At 42.8% G+C, this 21,702-nt stretch overlaps 1 protein-coding gene across 3 annotated transcripts; it reads right to left on the reverse strand.

Moving 5' to 3' along the window:
* Positions 1–16,611: 16,611 nt before the first annotated feature.
* LOC119326756 (cyclin-P4-1-like) lies at positions 16,612–19,097 on the reverse strand. 3 transcript variants are annotated; one of them, XM_037600371.1, is made up of 3 exons: positions 18,662–19,097; positions 16,953–17,201; positions 16,612–16,918 (listed from the first exon to the last, which is right to left on the reverse strand). In XM_037600371.1, exons 1-3 carry the CDS (start codon positions 19,024–19,026, stop codon positions 16,906–16,908), a joined length of 627 nt encoding a protein of 208 aa, XP_037456268.1. In that variant the 5' UTR covers positions 19,027–19,097; the 3' UTR covers positions 16,612–16,905. The 3 variants fall into 3 exon arrangements, with proteins under 3 accessions (XP_037456268.1, XP_037456269.1, XP_037456267.1); XM_037600372.1 differs by having other exon boundaries at positions 16,612–16,907; positions 16,942–17,201; XM_037600370.1 differs by having other exon boundaries at positions 16,612–17,201.
* Between the last annotated feature and the right edge of the window lie 2,605 nt (positions 19,098–21,702).

Genomic DNA, 21,702 nt, shown 5'->3' on the forward strand with positions numbered 1-21,702 from the left:
GTTTCCCCCTCTCCCCCCCTTGGTCGCACCCTAGATGGGTTTTGGGGCTGCCGCCACCCCTAGGGAGGGAACCCTAGATGGGGGCACGGCCCCTCCCCTTCCCCTATATATACTTGAGGTATTGGGGGGCTGCAATCAGATGAGTTTTCTCTCCCTCTTGGCGCAGCCCTACCTCTCTCCCTCCTCATCTCTTGCGGTGCTTGGCGAAGCCCTGCAGGATTGCCACGCTCCTCCACCACCACCACGCTGTCGTGCTGCTGCTGGACGGAGTCTTCCTCAACCTCTCCCTCTCTCCTTGCTGGATCAAGGCATGGGAGACGTCACCAGGCTGCATGTGTGTTGAACGCGGAGGTGCCGTCCGTTCAGCACTAGGATCATCGGTCATTTGGATCACGACGAGTACGACTCCATCAACCCCGTTCACTTGAACGCTTCCACTTAGCGATCTACAAGGGTATGTAGATGCACTCTCCTTCCCCCCGTTGCTAGATTACTCCATAGATTGATCTTGGTGATGCGTAGAAAATTTTGAATTTCTGCTATGTTCCACAACAGTCGTGGACCTCGTCCCTCCAACACGTAAGCATACTTTTGCTCCTGATGTTGATCCATCCTCACTTATCGATGATCAAGCTTTATTCAAGGCTTTGACTGGCATCGACTAGACATCACCTAATCTCTGATAACCCGCAAGTATACGGGATAGTTGTAGCCTCTTTCGATAAGTAAGAGTGTCAAACCCAACGAAGAGCTAAAGGTAGAAAAAATACTCTCTCAAGTCCTATCGGCCACTGATACGACTCTATGCACGCTTGACGTTCGCTTTACCTAGAACAAGTATGAATCTAGAAGTACTTTGTAGGTGTTGTAGGATAGGTTTGCAAGATAATAAAGAAGGCGTAAATATACACTAGGGGTTGTTTAGATAAAGATGCAATAAAGTAAATAAAGCGAGTGTGGGAAAGTGGTGGTAGGAGTGGTGAAAGTGTCCCTAGTAAATTGACTACATTACTAGACCGGTAATCACTATTGCAATTCTATTTGAGGGAGAGGCATAAGCTAACATACTTTCTCTACTTGGATCATATGCACTTATGATTGGAACTATTAGAAAGCAGTCCGCAACTACTAACGTTCATTAAGGTAAAACCCGACCATAGCATTAAAGCATCAAGTCCCCTTTATCCCATACGCAACAATCCCCTTACTCGGGTTTGTGTTTCAGTCACTCACGCAACCCACTATAAGCGAATCATGAACGCATTGCAACACCCTACAGCGGGAATCCCTCACGCTTGCGTGACACGGAGGGCACCATAGGACAGCACCAATAATAAAACATGCAACTCAAACCAATCAAAGCAATTCATCAATCACCGATAGGACAATGGAAATCTACTCAGACATCATAAGATGGCAACACATCATTGGATAATAATATGAAGCATAAAGCACCATGTTCAAGTAGAGGGTACAGCGGGTTGCGGGAGAGTGGACCGCTGGATATAGATGGGGGAAGGTGATGGAGACGTTGGTGAAGATGATGGAGGTGTTGGTGAAGATCGCGGTGATGATGATGGCCCCCGGCGGCGTTCCAGCGCCACCGGAAGCAAGGGGGAGAGAGCCCCCCTTCTTCTTCTTCTTCCTTGACCTTCTCCCTAGATGGGAGAAGGGTTTCCCCTCTGGTCCTTGGCTCCCATGGCATGGGAGGGGCGAGAGCCCCTCCGAGATTGGATCTATCTCTCTATTTCTGCCTTCCCAGATTCTACCCCTTCACCGTTTCTTTTATATCTAGAGATCCGTAACTCCGATTGGGGTGAATCTTTCGCCCAGATTTTTCTCATAAAATTAGCTTTCTTGCGGGAAAAGAAGAGCGTCAACCGCCTTACGGGTGGCCCACGAGAGTCCAGGGCGCGCCCAGGGGGGAGGGCGCGCCCCCCTATCTCGTGGCCACCCCGGACACCTTTTCGCGTTGATTCTTCCTCCAGAAAATCCCAAATATTCCAAAATAATTCTCCGTCTGTTTTTATCCCGTTTGGATTCCGTTTGATATTGGGTTTCTGCGAAACATAAAACATGCAACGTACAGGAACTGGCACTGGGAACTGGATCAATATGTTAGTCCCAAAAATAGTATAAAAAGTTGCCAAAAGTATATGAAAGTTGAAGAATATTGGCATGGAACAATCAAAAATTATAGATATGATGAAGACGTATCAGCATCCCCAAGCTTAATTCCTGCTCATCCTCGAGTAGGTAAATGATAAAAAGATAATTTTTGATGTGGAATGCTACCTAGCATAATCTTGATCATATGTCTAATCATGGCATGAATATTAAGACACGAGTGATTCAAAGCAATAGTCTATCATTTGACATAAAAACATTAATACTTCGAGCGTACCAATAAAGCAATCATGTCTTTTCAAAACAACATGGCCAAAGAAAGTTATCCCTACAAAATCATATAGTCTGGCTGTTGCTCTATCTTCATCACACAAAGTATTTAATCTTGCACAACCCCGATGACAAGCCAAGCAATTGGTTCATACTTTTTAACGCGCTTCAGCTTTTTCAACTCTTACGCAATACATGAGCGCAAGCCATGGACATAGCACTATGGTGGTATATGTTGGTGGTTGTGAGGACAAAAAGGGAGAAGATAGTCTCACATCAACTAGGCGTATCAACGGGCTATGGAGATGCCCATCAATAGATATCAATGTGAGTGAGTAGGGATTGCCATGCAATGAATGCACTAAGAGCTATAACTGTATGAAAGCTCAAACTGGAAACTAAGTGGGTGTGCATCCAACTTGCTTGCTCATGAAGACCTCGGGCGTTTGAGGAAGCCCATCATCGGAATATACAAGCCAAGTTCTATAATGAAATTCCCACTAGTATATGAAAGTGATAACTCAAGAGACTCTCTATATGAAGAACATGGTGCTACTCTGGAGCACAAGTGTGGTAAAAGGATAGTAACATTGCCCCTTCTCTCTTTTTCTCTCATTTTTTATTTTCTTTTTCATTTTTTTTTATTTTTCTTTTTTTTCTTTCTTTTTGGTGGGCTTCTTTGGCCTCTTTTTTTATTTGGGCTTGTTTGGCCTCTTTTATTTTTCATAAAGTCCAGAGTCTCATCCTGACTTGTGGGGGAATCATAGTCTCCTTCATCCTTTCCTCACTGGGGCAATGCTCTAATAATGATGATCATCACACTTTTATTTACTTACAACTCAATATTACAACTCGATATCTCGAACAAAGATATGACTCTATATGAATGCTTCCGATGGTGTACCGGGATCTGCAATGATCTAGCATAGCAATGACATCAAAAAAAGGGCAAGCCATGAAAACATCATGCTAGCTATCTTACGATCATGCAAAGCAATATGACAATGAATGCTCAAGTCATGTATATGATGATGATGGAAGTTGCATGGCAATATATCTCGGAATGGCTATGGAAATGCCATGATAGGTAGGTACGGTGGCTGTTTTGAGGAAGGTAAATAATGGGTTCATGATACCGGCGAAAGTTGCGTGGCACAATAGAGGCTAGCAAAGTGGAAGGGTGAGTGTGCGTATATCCATGGACTCACATGAGTCATAAAGAACTCATATACTTATTGCAAAAGTCTACTTGCCCTCGAAGCAAAGTACTACTATGCATGCTCCTAGGGGGATAGATTGATAGGAAAAGACCATCGCTCGTCCCCGACCGCCACTCATAAGGAAGACAATCAATAAATAAAATTGTGCTCCAACTTCATCACAAAGTGGTTCACCATGCGTGCATGCTACAGGAATCACAAACCTCAACACAAGTATTTCTACTAATACACAACCACCCACTAGCATGACTCTAATATCACCACCTTTATATCGCAAAACTATTGCAAGGAATCAAACATATCACATTCAGCAATCTACAAGTTTATGTCGGATTTTATGACTAACCATGTGAATGACCAATTCCTGTCATCTCTCTTAATAGATATAAGTGAAGCAAGAGAGTTCAATTCTTTCTACAAAATATATGCCCACGCTCTAACAAATATAAGTGAAGCAGAAGAGCATTCTACAAATGGGGGTTTTCTATGTGAAGAGAAACAGGCAATCCAAACTTCAAATGGTATAAGTGAAGCACATGAAGCATTCTATAAAGCCATACTCAAAAGATTTAAGTGAAGTGCAATGAGCATTCTATAAATCAACCAAGGACTATCTCATACCAGCATGGTGCATAAAAGAAAAAGTGAAAACTAAATGCAAAAGACGCTCCAAGACTTGCACATAATGCATGAACGAAACGAATTCGAAAACATACCGATACTTGTTGAAGAAAGAGGGGATGCCTTCCGAGGCATCCCCAAGCTTAGACACTTGAGTCTCCTTGAATATTTACTTGGGTGCCTCGGGCATCCCCAAGCTTGAGCTCTTGCCTCTCTTCCTTTTCCTCTTACCGAGACATCCTCGATTAGACACAACATCCACACAAGACTTCAACAGAAAACTCGGTAAGATCCATTAGTATAATAAAGCAAATCACCACTCTAAGTACTATTGCAAACCAATTCATATTTTTTTGCATTGTGTCTACTGTAATATAGCTTTTCCATGGCTTAATCCACTGATACAAATTGATAGATTCATCAAAACAAGCAAACTATGCATCAAAAACAGAATCTGTCCAAAACAGAACAGTCTGTAGAAATCTGAACAATCACAATACTTTTGGTACCCCAAAAATTCTACCAAAATTAAGAAAAAATGAACAAGTTGTATAGCAAGACAGTGCAAAAGGAATCAGAACCGTTTGACGTTCTAGTTAAAAATGTACAATTGCGCACTACAGCCAAAGTTTCTATCCTGCACCGTACAAACCAACAAGCATTGTAAACATCCTAAAGGCAAACCTTGGCACATTATTTTTTGTTGAAAAGTTTCTGTAATCAAGATTCACAAAGTTTCCGTGAGCATGAACAAAGTTCAAGGCTAGCTCCCACTTCAACAATGCTTGTCTTTCTCACTTTCACTTTCCTTTTTTGAAAAGTTTTAGGTTCCCCTCTTTTTTTAAAACTATATAAAAGAAGTCAACAGAAATAAATGACTCTCTAAAACTTCCGGGTTGTCTCCCTGACAGCGCTTTCTTTAAAGCCATTAAGCTAGGCATTTAGTGCTCAAGTAATGAATCCACCCGGATCCCAAGGTATATCAAAGCCAATTTTAATTAACAATGATTTGTAATTTAGTAGTGAGCACAAAGTAACATATATCAAGTAATGACGAAGTCTAACTCTCTTCGTATGCATCGCCATGTCATAAGAGAACAATTCATGCACACATAGTAAAGGCCAATGCATAGTGTAAACAGTTTCTTGCAATTCTATCGTGTTGGAAACATAAAGAGGCGGAGATATAGTTCCTCTCTCATAATAATTGCAAGTAGGGGCAGCAAGCACATGCATATTACATTCATCAAAATCATCATATGCAATGGTAAAAGGCAACCCATCAGTATAATCCTCAATAAGCACAAACTTCTCCGATATAGTGTAGTTTGGAGAATTCAAAAAGATAATAGGACTATCATGCATGGGTGCAATAGCAACAATTTCATGTTTAACATAAGGAACTATAGCAAGTTCATCTCCATAAGCATAATTCATATTGGCTTCTTGGCCACAAGCATAGCAAGCCTCATCAAAAAGGGATATTTCAAGCAAATTCAAGGGATCATAGCAATCATCATAGCAATCATCCTTCTGTAAGCATGAAGGGGAATTAAATAATGTATGAGTTGGAGGGTTACTCTCATTAGAAGGTGGGCACGGGTAGCTAATCCGCTCTTCCTCCTTTTGTTCTTCGCTCTCCTCATCATCTTTTTCATCCAATGAGCTCACAGTTTCATCAATTTCTTCTTCCATAGCTTCCTGCAAAATATTAGTCTCTTCTTGGACAGCGGAGAAGTCCTCAATATATGGTTTAACATAGGCATAGAAGCATAATTATAATAACAATATTGAAATATGGCAAAAAAATTAGATTTGTAAAGAGTAGCATCATACTTTTCAATCAAAGAGGCAATCTCATAAGCACCTTTAAAAGCAACAAATTCTTCAATTTGTTGAACATCATAGTAATTGTAAACACCCTTAGCATACGAAGATACGATTCCATTATCACTAAACAAGCATTGATAGGGTAGGTGTTTCTTAGGGTCTTTAGAACAACATAAACTCATATATTTCACATAAATTCCAAGCATAGCATTGCAAACATTGAATTTGATCCCATAATAGTTTCCCTTTTTCAGATATACGATGTCGCACAAAACAAGCATGCTCATCTAAAGATTTGCCCTCAACTAAACTAGTGGGAGTTTCAGCATGAGCACAAAGGGATCGAAGATGATCCAAGTAAAAAGCTTCAGGAGTGTGATAGATTTTGAGTGGTTCTTCAACCACTGGTTCTGTAGGTACAACTAATTTTTTGGTATTTTGCGTTTCCTACCCATAACTAAAGATAAAAAACAACTAAGAACAACAAAAAAATTACTTAGTGATAAAGCAAACAAGCACACACGAGAATATTCACCCCACGCTATGACTCCCTGGCAACGGCGCCAGAAAAAGGTCTTGATAAGCCGCAAGTATACGGGATAGTTGTAGCCTCTTTCGATAAGTAAGGGTGTCGAACCCAACGAGGAGCTAAAGGTAGAACAAATACTCTCTCAAGTCCTATCGGCCACTAATACGACTCTATGCACGCTTGACATTCGCTTTACCTAGAACAAGTATGAAACTAGAAGTACTTTGTAGGTGTTGTAGGATAGGTTTGCAAGATAATAAAGAAGGCATAAATATAAACTAGGGGTTGTTTAGATAAAGATGCAATAAAGTAAATAAAGCGAGTGTGGGAAAGTGGTGGTAGGAGTGGTGAAAGTGTCCCTAAGCAATTGACTACGTTACTAGACCGGTAATTACTATTGCAATTCTATTTGAGGGAGAGGCATAAGCTAACGTACTTTCTCTACTTGGATCATATGCACTTATGATTGGAACTATTAGCAAGCAGTCCGCAACTACTAACGTTCATTAAGGTAAAACCCAACCATAGCATGAAAGCATCAAGTCCCCTTTATCCCATACGCAACAATCCCCTTACTCGGGTTTGTGTTTCAGTCACTCACGCAACCCACTATAAGCGAATCATGAATGCATTGCAACACCCTACAGCGGGAATCCCTCACGCTTGCGCGACACGGAGGGCACCATAGGACAGCACCAATAATAAAACATGCAACTCAAACCAATCATAGCAATTCATCAATCACCGATAGGACAATGGAAATCTACTCAGACATCATAAGATGGCAACACATCATTGGATAATAATATGAAGCATAAAGCACCATGTTCAAGTAGAGGGTACAGCGGGTTGCGGGAGAGTGGACCGCTGGATATAGATGGGGGAAGGTGATGGAGACGTTGGTGAAGATGATGGAGGTGTTGGTGAAGATCGCGGTGATGATGATGGCCCCCGGCGGCGTTCCGGCGCCACCGGAAGCAAGGGGGAGAGAGCCCCCCTTCTTCTTCTTCTTCCTTGACCTTCTCCCTAGATGGGAGAAGGATTTCCCCTCTGGTCCTTGGCTCCCATGGCGTGGGAGGGGTGAGAGCCCATCCGAGATTGGATCTATCTCTCTGTTTCCGCGTTCCCAGATTCTACCCCTTCACCGTTTCTTTTATATCTGGAGATCCGTAACTCCGATTGGGGTGAATCTTTCGCCCAGATTTTTCTCGTAAAATTAGCTTTCTTGCGGCAAAAGAAGAGCGTAAACCGCCTTACGGGTGGCCCACGAGAGTCCAGGGCGCGCCCAGGGGGGAGGGCGCGCCCCCCTGTCTTGTGGCCACCCCGGACACCGTTTTGCGTTGATTCTTCCTTCGGAAAATCCCAAATATTCCAAAATAATTCTCCGTACGTTTTTATCCCGTTTGGATTCTGTTTGATATTGGGTTTCTGCGAAACATAAAACATGCAACGAACAGGAACTGGCACTGGGCACTGGATCAATATGTTAGTCCCAAAATTAGTATAAAAAGTTGCCAAAAGTATATGAAAGTTGAAGAATATTGGCATGGAACAATCAAAAATTATAGATACGGCGGAGACGTATCAACCTCCAGATGGGCGAAGAAAAAGAGCCGGAGTAGGATGACCCGGAGTCCTCGACCCGCTGCGACGAAGGCAATTGATTCCAGGCGACTATCCACCCTGGGCATAAATATCTTGTGCTGAAAAACTCTTCGCTCCAATTATTCAGGTCCATGGTGGCCTTGTAATTGGCTAGATTTGAAAATAATGATCTCTCATGCCATCGTGCATGTTTATCTTTTGAATGCTTAAACCGCCGAACTGATATTTATGATCCGCTGCTTGTGCTTATAATATTATCAATTATTTGGGTCAGATCGTATAGTATCATACTCCCTGCGCACAAGAAAATTACATGTGCCCTGGCGGTTTAAGCCAAGTCGGGTCACAAATACCTTTGAAAAACCCCCGATGTATTGATCTTTAAAAAACTTGACATAAAGACTATTAGTGCAGGCCATATAAGCTTGAACACTCTGGCAGATTAAAGTCTAAAGCCAGGGCAGTTTAATATGCCCCAAATGTTCATACATACCAGGAGATTGATATCATGTTGATGTCGTGATAATTATAATCCAGAATGGGTATTAACCCGTAGGCATGAAATCTCCTGACCTTGATTGCTTGAGGCAAACTATCCTGGCGACTTATAGTCTGCTATCAGGGCGGGTTACTAATCCAATATGCTCAATTATGAATCATATAATCATAGCTACATGGCCTGAATTGCACCAAATACACTTGAGCAGAAGAAATCTTTGGTGGACCCAAATTCGAAATGTCCAGAAAAAGAAATTCAGAAAAATTCAAGTGCTTTTATAGGCCGCACATCCTTAAAATTCAAGTGCTTTGATGGGCCGCACAACCACTAAGATTTAAGTGCTTTCATAGGCCGCATAGCCTTAGCGTTGTCCTCGCTCACTGTAAGCCGGCCCTCACATGACAAACTGCCATTTTAACCTTAACAAGTTCAGGGTCTTATTTAAAAGATTGAATGTTAAGAGTACAGCGGGTCATTCAGGATTACCTAGTGGAGAGGCATCTTGCATACAGGTAGGTCGAAACTCGGGATTCAACATCTAGCCTGGTCATGAGGGTAAGAAAGCTAAACCCATTGGGTTGGAAGCCCCGAAGGAACCTATAATATGGCATGTAAGCCGATCAAGAGGGTAAGAATGGCTATGCTCGTTGAGGAGGAAGCCTCCAAGTGACCTATAATATGGCATGGAAGCCGATCAAGAGGGTAAGAATAGCTATGGTCATTGAGTAGGACGCCCCCAAGTGACCTATAATATGGCATGGAAGCCGATCAAGAGGGTAAGAATAGTATGCTCATTGAGAAGGAAGCCCCCAAGTGACCTTATTAACAAACAATAAAGACTCAGATACTTAGAAATGAAAGGACAGAGGCCCTGAATTATCAGAGCTGCCGACTTCACTATAGTGATCATAATATATACATTGATCAAAGTATGTACATCACAAGATACGGTGGCTCAAGTGTAATAAGGCCGAAGATGAGCGATGACCCAAGGCCGGCGGGTCTCTTCCTCCAATGTGCGCGAATCCTTGTGTTCTCGAATATCAATGAGGTAGTATGACCTGTTGTTGAGGTTCCTGCTGACCACAGGTCCTTCCCAAGGTGGGGATAACTTATGCATATCTGTTTGATCTTGGATTAATGGGAGCACCAAGTCGCCTTCTTGAAAGGTTCTGGTCTTGACTCTGCGGCTATGGTAACGACACAGATCTTGCTGATATATCTCTGAATGAGCCGCTGCAAGGTCACGCTCTTCATCCAACACATCAAGCGCATCCTGAAGTGCTATTTCATTAGCAGCTTCAATATAAGCCACCGCATGGGGCGAGTCATGAACGATATCACTTGGAAGAACCACCTCTACCTCGTAGACCATGAAGAAGGGTGTATAGCCTGTTGGCCTGCTAGGAGTAGTATTGATGCTCCAAATTACTGAGGGTAACTCTTCAACCCAACAACCCAAAGTTCGTTGCAATGGAACCATAAGCCAGGGCTTTATACCTTTCAAGATTTCCTGATTGGCCCTCTCAGCTTGACCATTAGACTGTGGATGAGCCACTAACGAGATGTCAAGATGAATATGCTCTCGTTGACAAAACTCTCTCATAGCACCCTTAGATAGATTAGTGCCATTGTCAGTTATGATACTATGAGGGTAACCAAAAAGGAGATTATTTTCTTTATGAATTGGACTGTCATTCCCGCATCACACTTACTGACCGGCTCTGCCTCATCCCACTTGGTAAATTTGTCAAACGCCACCAAGAGGTGAGTCTTTTTATCCTCAGACCTCTTGAAAGATCCAACCATATCAAGCCCCCAGACTACGAACGGCCAAGTAATTGGAATCATCCTCAATTCTTGAGCCGGCACGTCAGCCCGTCTAGAAAATTTCTGATAGCCGTCACACTTGCTAACAAGGTCTTCTGCATCTGCATGAGCCATCAATAAATAAAACCCATGGCGGAAAGTGTTAGCCACCAGAGATTTAGAGCCGGCATGATGACCACAACCACCTTGATGGATTTCCCTTAGAATCTCATGGTCCTCTTCAGGAGGAACTCAACACTAGAACACGCCTGTGATAGTGCATGGGTGTAACTCGCCATTGACAATGGTCATAGACTTAGACCGCCGGGTTATCTGCATGGCCAAAATTTGGTCCTCAGGAAACTCGCCCCGGGTCATATAAGCCAAGTATCGAACTATCCAATCAGCAATAGCATGGAGAGACGCCACCAATTTTGCCTCCGGGTCAGGAATAGCAACGTCCTCCTCTGTCAGGAACTTAACTAAAGGATTTGTCAATATATCAAGACATTGGGGGGCACCGGCTTACGCTGAGACCCCAGCCGGCTTAAAGCATCAGCCGCCTCATTCTTTTTGCGATCAACATGCTCCACCTGATAACCTCTGAAGTGACCAGCAATGCTATCAACCACCCGATGATAAGCTACCATGAGCGAGTATTTAGAATCACAAGTGCCTGGAACTTGCCGAGCCACCAAATCTGAGTTGCTAAAGCACCTGAACTGGCTTAAATTCATCTCTTTGGCCATCTGACGGCCATGGAGCAGGGCCTCATACTCAGCTGCATTATTAGTGCGAGGAAACATTAACCTTGAAACATAGCAAAATTTGTCACCTCATGGGGAAGTCAAAATAACTCTATCCCCAGAGCCTTCCAATTGCCTAGACCCATCAAAGTTAAATCTAATATTTCCTTCCTTCATATCAATAATTGCACCAATCGTTCTAAGGAAAGATCTACCAAGAATATGCAATCTATATCAAGAACGATAAAATCTACGGGCACATAATTCCTATTTGCAACAATAATAACATCATTAATCCTTCCCATAGGTTTCTTAATAGTGGAATACGCAAGGTGCAAGTTTAAAGAGCAATAATCAAAATCACGAAAACCTAGCACATCACATAAAGTTTTTGGAATCGTGGAAACACTAGCACCCAAATCACACAAAGCATAGCATTCATGATCTTTAATTTTAATTTTTATAGTAGGTTCCCACTCATCATAAAGTTTTCTAGGGACAGAAACTTCCAATTCAAGTTTTTCCTCATAAGATTGCATCAAGGCATCAACAATATGTTTGGTAAAAGCTTTATTTTGACTATAAGCATGAGGAGAATTCAACACAGATTGCAACAAGGAAATACAATCTACTAAAGAACAATTATCATAATTAAATTCCTTGTAATCCAAAATAGTGGGTTCAGTGCTATGTAAAGTTTTGACCTCTCCAATCCCACTTTTACCAAATTTAGCATCAAGATCTAAAAACTCTGAATCATTGGGACGCCTTTTAACTAAAGTTGACTCATCTCTAGTCCCATCATTATCAAGATTCATATTGCAAAATAAATATTTAATAGGGGACACATCAATTACTTTTAGATCTTCATCATTATTATCATGGAAACTAGAAGAACACGCTTTTACAAAACAATCTTTCTTAGCATGCATCCTAGCGGTTCTTTCTTTGCACTCATCAATGGAAATTCTCATGGCTTTGAGAGACTCATTGATATCATGCTTAGGTGGATTAGATCTAAGTTTTAAAGAATCAACATCAAGAGAAATTTTATCAATGTTCCTAGCCAATTCATCAACTTTAAGCAATTTTTCTTCAAGCAAAGCATTGAAATTCTTTTGAGAGATCATAAATTCTTTAACACTATTCTCAAAATCAGAGGGCATCTTATTAAAATTTCCATAAGAGTTGTTGCAGGAATTACCATAATTATGAGAGGAATTACTAGAGAACGGCCTAGTATTAAAGTTTCCTCTATACGCGTTGTTACCAAAATTATTCCTACCAACAAAATTCACATCCATAGATTCATTATTATTCTCAATCAAAGTAGACAAAGGCATATCATTGGGATCAATAGGAGCACTCTTAGTAGCAAACAATTTCATAAGTTCATCCATCTTTCCACTCAAAACATTAATCTCTTCTATCGCATGAACTTTTTTACTAGTAGATCTTTCGGTGTGCCATTGAGAATAATTAACCATAATATTATCTAGGAGTTTAGTAGCTTCTCCTAAAGTGATTTCCATAAAAGTGCCTCCCGCGGCCAAATCTAAAAGATTTCTAGAAGCAAAATTCAATCCGGCATAAAAAAATTGTATGATCATCCATAAATTCAAACCATGCGTAGGGCAATTACGTATCATTAATTTCATCCTCTCCCAAGATTGTGCAACATGCTCATGATCAAGTTGCTTAAAATTCATAATATCGTTCCTAAGGGAGATGATCTTAGAGGGAGGAAAATACTTAGAGATAAAAGCATCTTTGCACTTATTCCAAGAATCAATACTATTTTTAGGCAAAGACGAAAACAAAGTTTTAGCGCGATCTCTAAGTGAAAACGGAAATAACTTCAATTTAACAATATCATTATCTGTGTCTTTCTTATTTTGCATATCACACAAATCAACAAAGTTGTTTAGATGAGTAGCGGCATCTTCTGTAGGAAGGCCAAAGAATTGATCTTTCATAACAAGATTCAACAAAGCAGCATTGATTTCACAAGATTCAACATCATTAAGAGGAGCAATCGGAGTGCTAAGGAAATCATTATTATTGGTATTGGAAAAGTCACACAATTTAGTATTATCTTGAGCCATCGTGACAAACAATCCAACAAACAAGCACACAAAAAGGCAAGCGAAAGAGAGGAGGCGAACGGAAAAGAGAGGGCAAATAAAACGGCAAGGGTGAAGTGGGGGAGAGGAAAACGAGAGGCAAATGGCAAATAATGTAATGCGAGGGAGATGAGTTTGTGATGGGTACTTGGTATGTCTTGACTTGAGCGAAGACCTCCCCGGCAACGGCGCCAGAAATCCTTCTTGCTACCTCTTGAGCACTGCGTTGGTTTTCCCTTGAAGAGGAAAGGGTGATACAGCAAAGTAGCGTAAGTATTTCCCTCAGTTTTTGAGAACCAAGGTATCAATCCAGTAGGATGCTCCACGCAAGTCCCTCGTACCTACAGAAACAAACAAGAACCTCGCAACCAACGCGATAAAGGGGTTGTCAATCCCTTCACGGCCACTTACGAAAGTGAGATCTGATAGAGATAATAAGATAATATTTTTATGATATAGATTGGAAAGTAAAGATTGCGAAATAAAGTAGATTGGAAACTTATATGATAAAAGATAGACCTAGGGGGCATAGGTTTCACTAGTGGCTTCTTTCAAGATAGCATAAGTATTACGGTGGTGAACAAATTACTGTCGAGCAATTGATAGAAAAGTGCATAGTTATGAGAATATCTAGGCATGATCATGTATATATATAGGCATCACGTCTGCAACAAGTAGACCGACTCCTACCTGCATCTATTACTATTACTCCACACATCAACCGCTATCCAGCATGCATCTAGAGTATTAAATTCATAAGAACAGAGTAACGCATTAGGCAAAATGACATGATGTAGAGGGATAAACTCAAGCAATATGATATAAACCCCATATTTTTATCCTCGATGGCAACAATACAATACGTGCCTTGCTGCCCCTGCTGTTACTGGGAAAGGACACCGCAAGATTGAACCCAAAGCTAAGCACTTCTCCCGTTGCAAGAAAGATCAATCTAGTAGGCCAAACCAAACAGATAATTCGAAGAGACTTGCAAAGATAACCAATCATACATAAAAGAATTCAGAGGAGATTCAAATATTTCTCATAGATAAACGTGATCATAAACCCATAATTCATCGGATCTCGACAAACACACCGCAAAAAGAATTACATTGAATAGATCTCCAAGAGGGTCGAGGAGAACTTTGTATTGAGATTCAAAGAGAGAGAAGAAGCCATCTAGCTAATAACTATGGACCTGAAGGTCTGTGGTAAACTACTCACAACTCATCGGAGAGGCTATGGTGTTGATGTAGAAGCCCTCCATGGTCGATTCCCCCTCCGGTGGAGGGCCGACAAAGGCTCCAAGATGGGATCTCGTAGATACAGAAGGTTGCGGCGGTGGAAATAGGGTTTCGTGGTGCTCCTGGATGTTTTCAGGGTATGGAGAGATATATAGGCAAAGGAGGTCGGTCAGGAGAGCCTCGAGGGGCCCATGAGGGTGGGGGGCGCGCCCACCCCCCTAGGGCGCGCCTTGCACCCTCGTGGCCACCTCGGCTGCTTCTTGACGTCCACTCCAAGTCTCCTGGATTGCGTTTGCTCCAAAAAGATCGCTCCCGAAGATTTCATTCCGTTTGATATTCCTTTTCTTCAAAACACTGAAATAGGCAAAAAAAATAGCAATTCGGGTTGGGCCTCCAGTTAGTAGGTTAGTCCCAAAAATGATATAAAAGTGTAAAGTAAAGCCCATAATTAAACATCCAAAACGGGTAATATAATAGAATTGAACAATAAAAAATTATAGATATGTTGGAGACGTATCAGCAGGCTGCAGCGATGAACCGTAGCCGAGTAATGAAGGGCACGTGTCGTAGTAGAGGCGCGGACATAGCATGTCATGCAGTCCCGTCAATATCGTGTACACATACGTACAACTAGGGTACAAGAAAGTAAATACGGCAACGTACGTACATACGGGCGGGGTCTCGAACGCCTACTCGCGCATACGTACGGCCAAGGCTCGTGTACATGGAGAGGGCGGCGGAGAGCAGCGACGGCGTCCTGTTCATCGGCAGCCAACCGGCTGGGTTGGAACGGACAAACTGCATCATCGTGTTCATCGGGAGACAACGGAATGTGTCGTGTTCATTTGGTGTAATTGGTATCTTCGCGATATTAATATATTTCCTTTATGAAAATATGGTCAACACAACGCTAAGTTTGCTTGTGCAGTTGTGAGATATAGTTCAAGTAGCTTCAAACTTTCCCGAGTGCATTGATCGTGGGGTATTGACAAATAATTTTCTGCACATATACTTATAGGATGGTAGCCGGGCTCTATGGATTGCCATGAATGATGTGATTTAAAAGAATATATTCCCTTCTTGAAGGCGTCACCTTGGGAGCTATATGGCTGGTGGACACCGTTCGATTGGCATTGGAGGCGATCTGGATAAGGAGGTGGTGCGACGTGGCATCTACTGCATCGATGACGGTGGGTCCCGACGGCATGGTGCAACAGAGTCTCGGCATCGGATGCGTCTTGATGGATGTGCGTAGGGAGGTGGCGTTGTCTGGCGTCATGGTGGCACCGACGGCAGGACTGGCATGATCGATGCGTCGGTACCTGCTCTGAAGATGGATCGGTGGAAGAAGGCGGCGGCGGACTCTGAGAGTGTGCCGGACCGGCGTGTGCCCAGACCCGGCAAGCGGCTTTGTTGGGGCCTCCGACTTTAGATGTTAGGATTTGATGCGAGGTCTGTTTGGTATTCGGCTTTGAACTATTGGCACCCCTTCATCAACTGGATAGTAGTAGCGACAAAAGTTGTCAAGATGTTGGCTTTAGACACTTACTGATATATTACTTTGTAAGGTCTTTCTGAATAATTAATAAAATGGCTACATGCATCGCCCAGATGCAGAGGCCGGGGGCATCCTCCTTTTCAGAAAAAATACAAGTTATTCATGTTTGTAACTTCGTACTTGGCTTGTCCCGCAGCGACCAGAGGATAGAGATATTTTTATGGTGGTGGTCTATCTGGTTGGAGCATACGGTTAAATATGGTTTCTCCCACTATGAATGACGTTGTAATCTCTGCATAGTACCTATCCCATCTTAGGCTCGACTTTTATGTTTGATTGTGTTGGATGTGTTGATTATATGCATCATATTATGCAGAGGCCAGCCACTCACACACTGCAACTGTATTGTCTCGATATATCTATTGAATGAAAATGCCTATTACCAAGAGAAAAAAAGACTCACTGCAGCGATTCACTTTTGGCATCAGTGTCACTATAACCCAATGTGACAATATATACATCCATATGGAATGCTAAAGTTACCAACAGGTTCAAGACTGTACAATCTGTTTTACAAGAGAAAAATCCGACAAAGCCCAACACGCTAGTGTTTCACTTACCTACACGGCTACACCACCACAACAAACGAAAACTAAGGACGAGTGCACGACGACAAAGCATTGTTGCAAGCATCATGCAGCAGGGCATGGAGGAAGGCGACGACCACCTAGCTAGCTAGCTAGCACTACAAACTTAAACACACAGACTATCAGAAATGCACGCATTATGCCGCGAGCGGTGCTGACCGGCAGGCGGCTTCATGCCGCGAGCTGCTGCTGGCTGCCGCAGCTGGCGGCATCGTCCTCGGATTCGGAGAGACAGCAGTGCTGCAGCCTCGGCGGCGCAGAAGGAGCCTCCGCGCAGAGCATCTCGGACTGGAGCACGGCGCAGTAGTGGCCGAACGTCTCCGGGGTGACGTTGAGGTCGAACCCGACGCCGAACAGGAAGTCAACCTCCAGGTAGTTCATCTCGACCAGGCTGATGCCCCCGACCTTGGCGAAGTAGGCGTTGTTGTAGCATCTGCACACAGAGAAACACAGACCTTTCAAGAGGGGAACACCGTCCACTGTACTTCCATTATATTTTTCATACAATATGTTCAACTCATTTAGCTGATTTTTTTACAGGGAGGATGGTGTTTGAGTTTTGCAGCCAAAGGATCAATTAAGCAGCCCAACAAAGCACAACCAGAATTACCAACTAGGCACGAAAGTCCAAAACGTTTCTTTTAAGGATGCCAAGTTGGTCCAATTAAGTACATCTATCTCAGCAAAGACAACCGGGGAAAACTGAGCAGCAAGCATCAGCAGATATGGCAAGTTACAAGTCGCAATCCGCCACAACTGGCACTGGATTAAGTTCCTAACAAAAAGGCGAGTGGGCAGGGCCGGGTTCTAGTTCATGTCCTCGGGTCCACGCTTGATGCGTGTGGTTTGGTGGAAGGAGCAGCTACCACATACTATGTCTTTTCTGCTCCGCTCACTCCACAGGCACAACTTTGCCGTATACTGCCTGCTTTAATTCGCAAGGACAAATCACTCTGTGTACACAGTGCCTAGTGCAAATCCTAGCTTGACACCGTAGTTAAAGGTAGGCACCTACCCACTGATTGCCCTCTCCGGTGCATTATTAGCACAGGACTGCACATGTGCCAATGATTACTACTGCTGATATTTTGTGAATTTAGGTGTGCTTCTATACTGTCTGAACTGAGCTGACCGGAAGAAAAACCTTAGCTATCTATGTCTGCAGTCTGCACCGACAGTTACGAAACTGCTGCACACACGACAAAAGTGTGGACGATAGTTGCACGACCAAGAATCCAGCGGCCGCCTGCTCCTCTGTGCATGAGATTCTTGGGCTGGATTTAATTGTCGTGCATGAGTCGTCCAAACTGTGTCGTCCACATAGCACTGCTCCGACAGTTACTAGCTAGGAGCTGATAATGCTATGTCCAAAGCAAATGGCTGCACAATTCTGAAAATGGAAGTGGAATGATGCTGGAGTTACTTCCAAGGCACTCCCAAGTCTCAACCTATTCCTTTGTCAGAGTAGAAGAGGAGCAAAGCACTTTGTCACAGCTCGCTACTCTTGGCACAAGAATCTCAGGTGTTTTAACTGTTGAAGTATATTGCCCACCTCGCTTCATCAGTTCGGACTTTTGGATGAGTTGGCTGGAGCATGAATTCAATATTGACCACCAAGCTAAATCCAAAGAATAGAGAACCAAAATTCAGGTGGTCCAAGAAATGCATCCCTCGGCAGTATTACCATCGAGAGGTCTAAATATTGGTGCGAGATTGTTAACCAAGTAGAGCATGATGACTGCCAACAATATGGTGACTATTGAGTTGAGTGCAAAGCGAGGTAATTGGCATAATTCGAATCAGGCCACCAAGACGAAGATGATCATGTACAGAGGTACAGTACAAATTAACTGGTTGAGCTGTCCGATTAATTTAGCATTAAGGGGAACTCACACGTCATCCATGAACTTGACGGCGGCGAGCACGGTCGTGATGAGGAGACGGTGCACGCTGTAGGAGTCCACGGCGAGGGCGAAGCGGCGGGCGCGCTGCAGCAGCCGGTCGAGGTAGATGTAGGCGACGACGTAGCACGCGGGGCTGCACCCGGCGAACCGCGCGATGCGCGCCACGTACGCGCGCACCGAGATGCCCGGCTTGGTCGTCGCCCGGAACGCCGACGCCGGCGCCGCCTCCGCGGGCGTGCCCACCGCGTCGTTGCGCTCCGCGACGCGCTCCAGGATGCCGGCCAGGGCGGCGACCACCCGCAGCATGTCGTCCTGCTGGGCGCCGCTCACCACCAGCTCCCCGGCCTCGGCCATGGCCGCGTCTTGGCCGCTGGCGTACGGAGGCGGTGCACGTGTCGAACTCCTTGGGCCGATGGAGAACAGGTGGGGAGAAAATGCACGGGGTCCGTTATGTAGGACGGGAGGGGATGGAGAAGGAAGGCAGTTAATTTATTTTTTCTGTTAGTTAATCTGGTACTCCAATGTTGGGAGATGGGATATGCTCATGTAGGTACAGTATAAAGGAAGGGGAGAACTACCCTAAAAAAAAGCAGAGAACTTTCATCGGAGATTTGCGCCATGGAAAACCGTTAGGGTTAAGCGTATTTTTAGTGGATAGAAGTTAGGTAGTACTCTACCTAACAATATAAGACATTTTTTTGACACTATAAATAGTAGTATCAGCAGGCGTCATATTTTTTGATGCGGAGGGGTAGTATAGCAGTAGGTTAAAGTCAACGGCTCAAATTTCTAGGGACGTGATCATACTTACGAGTCATGTATGCACACTATGCATCAACATTAACCTGGGCATTTGTCGGGCTGGGCCGGGCTTCAGGCCGGGCCAAAAAAGCCCGATACTGAAAACCTAGGGCCGAGTCCGGCCCGGCCCAATCATCGGGCCTAACAAATAGGGCTCAGGCCCAAAAAGCCCGGCACAGCCCGGTTGGCCCAACCCGACTACGGCTAAAATATGGTTTCTCACAAGCTCGAGCCCGTCACAATTTGCCCGTTGTGCTCAATTTTCAGGCCCGAGCCTGGCCCGATGGCACGATCAGGGCCGGTCCGGCCCGGGATTTTCGGACCTGGTTGCACATGGCCAGGTATTCAACATCCTATGTACTTTTATGAAGAGGTAAATACACCGTTGGTACTTGAACTTGTCACGGATGTTCACTTTAGTGCCTAAACTTGAAAAATACATTGAACTAGTTCCATAACTTGGCATGAGCGTGCAAATACAGTTCAAATCTCTTCTGCGTACGCACACGATGCTGACAAGGCATTCCAGCATGGCATGGGGCCTGCTGTCAACTACTGAATGGCAGGGCGTGCGGCCTATTTTTTTGGAAAACCCCTTAAAACTATTTTCTTAGAAATAGGACCTCACAGATAAACGGCTGAAATAAAACTGAAAGCTATACTGTTAGGGAAAACTACTGTTAGCTCGCGGCTAGCTAGTCGACCGCAGCACAGTTGTATAGTCAAAACTGGATTCATGACCATTATGTACACTAGGCGAAACAACATAAATTTAAGGAATTTAATAATCCAGCAAAAAATAGTGTGGGGTCTGTGATCCAAACATCCGACAAAATATTATATATCAGCCTTGGATACCACTTCTACCAAAAAGGTCTCATGTTTCTAAAGTATAATTAATATTTATGACTATATAACAAACATGATTTCAAAAAGACATGTCATTTTAAAAATAATTCATGTGTTATTTTAAAACATATACATACAATTTAAATAATTACGAATTATAAAAATGTCTATTTTATTCAAATATTATTCATGTGAGGATCTGCAATCCGAGGGCGCACTAGGTTCGCTTTTTTTAAAACACACAAACTTTTATATATTATATAAACTTTTAAAAACAACACTTTTTTTCTTAAAGTATGAACACTTTTATGTACAACATAAATATTTTGTTTATAACATGGAAATGTTTAGAATTATATGGGAATCTATTTAAATATACAAAACTTTCTTAAATTACTTTAATATTTCATTAAAAATGTGAGCACTTTTAAAAATTGTAAAATTAATTTCATTTAATATTTAATATTTTTATTTTTAAAATTATTTGTGGCGATATTTTATTAAATCATATGAATTCTTAATTTACTTTAATTATATATATAATTATATATCATTTATAACACACGATTATAATTTACATAGTTTTACAAAAACTGGAAAACTGAAATGTTGAAAATGGTCCATTTTACCCACACGAGCGCATTATGTTATATAAAGAGAAATTTATCCTTTGTAAAATTACATGTTCTTGGTTGGAGTGGTATTTGTGGCCGCTATATAGTATTAGGGTGCAGGTTCAAATAATTGACCCGGCACTATTTTTGATTGAATAAATTAATTTGTTTATGTTATTCAACCTGCTGTATAAAAAGTGTGTGAATATATATATGACAACAAATTTCACCTTGTCTGCTGGTTAGGCACTCCCACATGAGAGGTAGAGGTAAAAGGTTCGATCCCTCACCCAATTAGTAATTTTAGTTTTGTTGTTTCTCACCGAGGTCTTTTATGTAAGGAGAAAACAATTCCAGGGGTTTTTCCACATAAACCAGGACACTTGGGTGCCTCGTCAGGGTTGTGGACGTATACATATAAGATGTGAACCGTATTTGCACGTCCATGCCAAGTTATGGAACCAGTTCAATGTATTTTTCAAGTTCAGGCACTAAAGTGCACATTCGTGACAAGTTCAAGCACCAATGGTGTAATTACCTCTTTTATGAAACTTACGTGCACACCTCACATCTGAGCTTCATGGCGGAAAGGCCTGGTTACGTACTCCTCTCTCCGCTGCATGTAAGAAAAAGTTCGATGCATTACTCATTTGAAGGATGACGATGGAGTATTCGTCTTTTGAAGACATCCGCGCTCAAGCTCGTGCATCTCGTTTCGTTACCTGTGTTCCGTCTTCCCCACCATCTGATCGGTCTCGACCATCCC

This window comes from Triticum dicoccoides, chromosome 6B (genome assembly GCF_002162155.2).
Source record: "Triticum dicoccoides isolate Atlit2015 ecotype Zavitan chromosome 6B, WEW_v2.0, whole genome shotgun sequence".
Taxonomy (NCBI): domain Eukaryota; kingdom Viridiplantae; phylum Streptophyta; class Magnoliopsida; order Poales; family Poaceae; genus Triticum; species Triticum dicoccoides.

What these genes read in the sequence shown, in the direction of transcription:
- LOC119326756 (XM_037600371.1), bottom strand. Translation starts at nt 19,026, where the DNA reads ATGGCCGAGGCCGGGGAGCTGGTGGTGAGCGGCGCCCAGCAGGACGAC. An exon ending in GTCAAGTTCATGGATGACGT is followed by an intron (nt 17,202 to 18,661) that starts GTGAGTTCCCCT and finishes CTCTGTGTGCAG; the next exon opens with ATGCTACAACAACGCCTACT.